Raw genomic sequence first — 6,793 nt, 5'->3', positions numbered from 1 at the left:
GAGTAAAAAATGGTAAACATTACTGAATTCCTCTTGCTCCAACTATACCCACATCTTACTGCACTGAGCTTCCTCAGAGCTAGAACGTGGGGTTTAAAACTCGCAAGTCGAAACCCGTGTTTCTTAGTGTACGATATTGTGTTTGTGTAACAACTTGCAGATTTTCCCGTTGCTCTAAACAGATCAAAGCGGCGGTGTGGTGCCGACATTGGGCGGGATCAGGGCGTTTAGGGTTTATTCCAGTGTTCATCCGTGTGCTCTTGCGTTGCTTCTTTTGAGATGAACGGGTGGCACGATCTAGGGTGTTATGTTGCTGTTATGTGCGGTGAGTTATGTAAGCACCTGGATCCAGTAGTTTTGTGATTTCTCGGGCATGTACGCAATTACCTGTGGTTGGTGCGCTGGCATTGGGAATGAATAGGTAGGTATGTGTAGGTTCTTTTCTTGTAACACGGGGGTAAGGGTAACGATTTCGCAAGCATGCGGAAGAGAACGTGTGTTCTTTTTTTTACCGTTACCACGTGGCTCGCCTGTTGGTTGTGTCAGCTCTGAAAGCGGTCATTAAATCTAAAAAAAAAAAGAAATGGTACTATAATATGGAACGTTTACTATATAGACAAACGAAACATTGTAAATATATCTTTTGTCAATAACGTTTCATAAACTAACTTTTCTTGTTTTTTCATTCTTGATTTTGAACGTTAAAGGTCTTTGCTAGCTGTTCCGGATTTAGGTCTTGCGTGTTATGTGTCTTTGTCTTTTAGTACGTAAATGTAATCAACAAACAAGAATTTATGGAACGTTTAATTGTAGACAAGCCGAAACACTGTGAACGTATCGTTTTGACTCAAACGTTTCATAAAGTAACCTTCACATATTTGGCTTTGTCCATATTAAAACGTTTAATAAACAAACTTTTTTTTTTTCATTCTTGATTTTGAACGTTAGCGGTTTCGTTTTCCGGCTTTGGGTCTTGCGTGAGATTCTGAAAGCTACGAGAAACTGTAGACACGGCACCCGTCTGTCTTGTGTTTTGCTTGTGAACAAATTATTGGTTGAACAGTCGTGACGATCAAAAATGTTTCCATTTCTGATGTCTGGCGCTGTTGGTTATACGAATGAGCACGTGAATGAATCTGTTTCTTGTTTGGGGCAAGATTCATGTCCGCCTGAATAATATTACAGACCTGTTCATGTGTATATAACGACGGACCATTCAAGGGACAAACCAATTAGACAGCTGTTCGCTGTGGAAAGGTACATTTAATATAGAAGAAACACTCAAGTGGGATCCTTCAAAGCGGTCGCTGTGGACAGGTGGTCGCTTTGGAGAGGTGGTCGCTTTCGAGAGGTGGTCGCAAGGGCAGGTTCGATTGTAAATTGGAGTCTGAGTGAGCTTTCGTAACTTAACCGTTATCAATGGTCCTTTTTGTTCTCGTCTTATTAGTTTTGCTTTTTTCAGAAGTTGACAGGTTTGAATGAAGGTTATTGCTCTTGCGTTATGGCGCGCACGTGTTTGAACGTAGTATCTTAGTTTGCAGTTCTGATGGTGATTATGACATTGTGTATGGTTTGACATTATATAACTGGCTTGTCCGATTCAGTGATTAACACAGTCAACGGCTTTCTCTTCCGTTTTAACATGATTAGTCCAGACCGTTCGTTGTTCTGACGACACGGCGTGTAGTTGGTTTAAACAATTTTATTCAACAAAATGACACACAACAATGCCGCATACAATCAATTAGTAAATGGAGCACAACAAGCAAAGCTTATAAACGTGCTCTTGAAAGCAATATGATATTTGGTTTGGCGGACGATACGGGGAACTGTAGAAGGGAAAACGAAGGAGAAAAAATCATCAAGCAAAATACATAATTATGCAAAAGCAACAACATGAAGACAGTGTAGTTGGTTGATTGGCTGTTGATGTATCTTGTCTCCAGACCCCAGAGGGTCGTGCGAGGCCGATTCAGCTGGTTTTACGTCATCTGACTGTCTTGTCCGATTCATTGATTTCCACAGTCTTTATGTCTTTCGTTCTTGCTGACTTAGTCCAGCCAGTTAGAGCGTATTAGCTCAGTGTTCTGACGACACGGCGTGTAGTGCTTACTGACCCAGTCATGTAGTTACATGTAGCACATGCAATATATATATATATAGGTCAGTAGTTGTGTCGGAGTTCGGAAGCATGGAAAATATATTGTTTAAAGGCGTCTGAGTTCTAGGACTGTGTATTATTCTGTATTTTAGTTTTGTTGGTGATGCGATTATGAAAAAATGGTACAGATCCAGGACAAGTGACGTTGAAGCTCATCATCAACTGTTCACGACAATGGGGGGTAGTGACAGCTGACCCAATCAGAGTGTCTGAGACTTCGGATGTAGTCCCCTTCCTCAAGTTTGGCTATTTCCAGCGATCCTTCATCATTTATGGTGACGGTCCGAATTGATATAAATGTCTCAGACACTCTGTTTGCATGCTGAAAGTCGGTCTGATGTTTTATTCTGACAGTCTCACGAATGAGGCACAGTTAACGAGGAAACTGGAAATCTGAAACTCGGGTACGAAATACTGTTTAGTGTTGGCATCACGTCTATAGAGTTCTTATTAATAAAGACGAAAACCAAACAACAAGAAGAGCAGAGATGCAGACGTTCGTGGTTCAGGCAGCGGTAAGGCCGCGAGCCGACTGAGGAGGACGTGTCCAAACACTTGGACAGAAACAAGCGAGAGACAGTGGACTGACCACACGTTTATACCACAGGTGACAGCCATGTCTTGGAGCGAAGAGGAAAGGGGTCAAAAGGAAGTGAACAAGCGCGAACAGTGTAAATGACGAATGTGATCGCGACAGTCTGTACAACTTGGAGTAATTCCGCCGCAACATCGCTGATTATCGCATTTGAGTGAACATTTTGAAATACGCGGCCTGTTCTTGTGAAGGAATGCCATGCACAGCAATGACAATCTGTTATGGATACTTTGGAATGTGGAGTGTACTATCATTGTGATTATGGTGTGAGATGTGGAGTACTTTGTGCTGAATGAAACCCGACACCATGCAGCCAGGGTGGGACTACGTGTGTGAGTGTCAACATGACTGTGAAGCAGTGGAGGTAGGCTGGAGAAGCGAGGAACTGTGACCTTGAAAGGTCGCACACAGAGGCAGACAGTGGGAGGACACAGGGAGAGGATACAATGTACCGCCACTACAAAAGCGTCGTGGAGCGCGCCTCCCCTGTCCCCAGTTCCGCATCAATGAACGGTGAGTAACTACACTACGCAGGTTAAAGCGTACAACAAGCATTATACACACCAAAGGGACATGGCCGCACGGCAGTGCTAGGCACGAAAGCGAAAGCGCCAAAATTACACGCAACAGCGAATGTATACATAACAAAAAAGTGAAGTCGACTCGCCAAAACAAAAGTGAAGTCGACTCGCCAAAACAAAAGTGAAGTCGACTCGCCAAAACAAAAGTGAAGTCGACTCGCCAAAACAAAAGTGAAGTCGACTCGCCAAAACAAAAGAGCAGAACAGGCCGACTTTCTAAAACAAAAGTGCGCAACAGGCCGACTTAAACAAAAGTGCACAACAGGCCGACTTACTTTTAACAAAAGTGCACAACAGGCCGACTTACTTTTAACAAAAGTGCACAACAGGCCGACTTACTTTTAACAAAAGTGCACAACAGGCCGACTTTCTTTTAACAAAAGTGCACAACAGGCTGACTTACTTTTAACAAAAGTGCACAACAGGCCTACTTACTTATATTTAAACGAAAGTGCACAACGACGTATATAGAAAACAAAAGCATACAACGAAACCACACACAAAGGCGTATATAGCTATTCTGATGGACACGTGGGGGAATTCGGGGGCTGTGATGGGATGGTCTCTTCCGATCATCAAAGCATAATGCTACGGAAGTCGGCCATTTTTGCCAATATCCAAAAGCATATTGTCAATAACAAAGACGCATGGCTCCGGTTTTACCCATCTGTACCACACGATGTTTCACTGATCGACAACAGCATACACTGACAACTTGAAATTCTTCTCGGGAATGTTTTTCAGCTTGTCGATAGCATACCCTTTTCTGCTAACTTCCCGATGAAACAGGACTAAACCTATTATTTTCTGTCCCTAAACACCACAAAATGGCAAAGTCGAAAGATGTGGTACAAACAGGGGAGTAAAACGGAACAGCCGTTTTTGTGTGCCTGTGAGCTAAGTTCACAGTTGCCGACTGACACAAACTTTCGCATTCGGCTTTTCTTATCTCGTAACTCCACACTAAATACCCCACTTCCCCTCTGAAGTATTGATGTACAACCCATGGCACTAATATTCATGTAGTCGTTTATAACTGCTCAAGGTTAAAAAATTCGCTTCGTGACGAGACAAGTACGATAAATGCCATTCACCCAAACTGAAAACGTCGCTGCTGTCTGCTCGCTTTGTACGGATTAGCTGTTCTCTTTTCCTCCCCTTGTTGCATCCTAGTTCTTCAGTTGTTTCTAGTTTTCTGTTGATGTTGTGTTTTGGTCTTCTTCATAAGTAGTCTTGTTCGAAATTAAAAAAACTCAAACTTCTTTTTGTTTTATACGAATGAACTAATAAAAAGCTGTTTAACAGCTGTGTTGTCAAATCGAGTTTTTTTCCAAAGTCAGTGTGGCGCATGCGCAAAACTAATGCGCATAAGAAACGGCGTCTGTTATCAAAACCTGAGATCAACGCCATCGACGCAAAAACTGTCATTTTGTAAGTTTGGAACAACAAATAAAGGTCAGAACAGCTATATAATCGCTATTGTATTTTCAGCGTAGCAATAGGGTCCGATATTTAGACTCCAACAAGTATAATGCGACTCGTCTTCGACTCGTCGGCATCGAGTCATTATACTTGTCTCGTCTAGTAAATATCGGACCCTATTGCTACGCTGAAAACACAATAGCTGTTAATAATAACGCAGGCATCAAAGAGAAAGTTAAGAATCAACATGTACATTTGCTATGACAGAAAGAAACATACGTATTTGATGCTAGTATTAGTTTACTGATCAGTATATAGTTAGTGTCTTCGTTCTTGACCAGTATTTTGTTGGCGTGTGGGGAAGAGCAAAAAAAAAGTGTTAAACACGAATGAACCGTATATAACCGTATATTTTGAGGATGAAAGTCGCTTGTTCATTTCAATGCATGCTATTCTCTCAGGTGCCAGGAGATTGGTTCCATATAACTCTCGCCTACTCCATTACACTTGTCGTTTGCATTTAGAGCGCTTACTTCCCTTTGGTTATTTGAACGGTATAACGTGTACGAATTAAGGAACTGTACGAAGTATCTCCGTTACTTTATGTATGCTAATCAGTCTTTCGTCTTCCACATGTCCTGCTTCCCTTTACCTGCTTTTATTTTTCCTTAATACACACACTGACACGCACGCTACGCACACACACACTGACACGTACGCTACGCACACACACACACTGACACGCACGCGGCTACGCACACACACACTGACACGCACGCTACGCGCACACACACACACTGACACGCACGCTACGCACACACACACTGACACGCACGCTACACACACACACACATACACACACACACTGACACGCACGCACGCACTCACACACACACGCACACACACACACACACACACTCTCTCTCTCTATCTCTCTCTCTCTCTCTCTCTCTCTCTCTCAGCAGTCAAATAACCCATGGAAGACAAATAGAGAACAACAAAACCTGTGACGACAAGGGGAAACACACATGCATAATCTTGTCGACTGTAAATCACTAGGTTCCTTGTAATACTTCCTTCACACACCGCAGTGTGTGCTAAATACTATTTCTATGCTCACCCGAGTATTATTTTATTTACAGTTCATGCGTCCTGATTCTGACGACTGTAAATCACTCTGCATGCGTGTATGACTTCCTTTTAGTTTCTGTTTTTGTTTTGATTAGTGTGCGCATATTCCAGTCTACTCTAGGAAGAGCTGACTCGCTTCGGTTTGTTTCTGAGATCGCTCGAGTATTATTTTATTTATAGTACATACTTCTCAATACTAGCAACAGAAGCATACATGGTAAACACTAGTGTTCATTTAGAAAAGTGTTTTCAAAAGTTGACGATTTCAGTTTAGGGTGTAGTACGAATTACTTGTTTGTTTTCATTCTTTGGCTGCTGCTTTCGTAGCCTGACCCCGCGGACCCCCCGCGGGTTAGGGGGAAGAATTTACCCGATGCTCCGCAGCATGTCGTAAGAGGCGACTAACGGATTCTGTTTCTCCTTTTACCCTTGTTAAGTGTTTCTTGTATTGAACATAGTTAATGTTTGTAAAGATTTTAGTCAAACAGTATGTAAGAAATGTTAAATCCTTTGTACTGGAAACTTGCATTCTCCCAGTAAGGTAATATATTGTACTATGTTGCAAGCCACTGGAGCAATTTTTTGATTAGTGCTTTTGTGAACAAGAAACAATTAACAAGTGGCTCTATCCCATCTCCCCCCCCCCCCCCCTTTCCCCGTCGCGATATAACCTTCGTGGTTGAAAACGACGTTAAACACCAAATAAAGAAAGAAAGACCCCGCGGTCGTCACCGGGTGAACGAGTCCGTAACGGGTCAAGACTTTGGGGGTAAGTCCAAAAACTCCTTTTGAGGTACATGCCCGTACGTTCCACGCTCACTGTTACGATGTGTTGCCTTCTCTTCGCATTTGAATCCTATACCTGTCCGAACCGCGGTAATTTGAGTGTTACGAGAGAACCGC

General features: G+C 42.6%; 1 protein-coding gene across 2 annotated transcripts in view; it reads left to right on the top strand.

Annotated features, from left to right (window-relative positions):
* The first annotated feature begins 2,521 nt into the window (after positions 1-2,521).
* Positions 2,522-6,793, top strand: part of LOC138975880 (calcium/calmodulin-dependent protein kinase kinase 1-like) — a 187,971-nt gene continuing 183,699 nt past the window's right edge. The window contains exon 1 of one of the 2 annotated variants that reach the window (XM_070348654.1): positions 2,522-3,269. In XM_070348654.1, the coding sequence (XP_070204755.1) occupies positions 3,203-3,269 (67 nt within the window). In that variant the 5' untranslated portion in view covers positions 2,522-3,202. The remainder of the gene's footprint in view (positions 3,270-6,793) is intronic. The other variant, XM_070348653.1, reaches the window with a different exon arrangement.

Source organism: Littorina saxatilis, linkage group LG9 (assembly GCF_037325665.1).
Source record: "Littorina saxatilis isolate snail1 linkage group LG9, US_GU_Lsax_2.0, whole genome shotgun sequence".
NCBI lineage: Eukaryota > Metazoa > Mollusca > Gastropoda > Littorinimorpha > Littorinidae > Littorina > Littorina saxatilis.
This window is presented reverse-complemented; position numbering and strand designations above follow the sequence as displayed.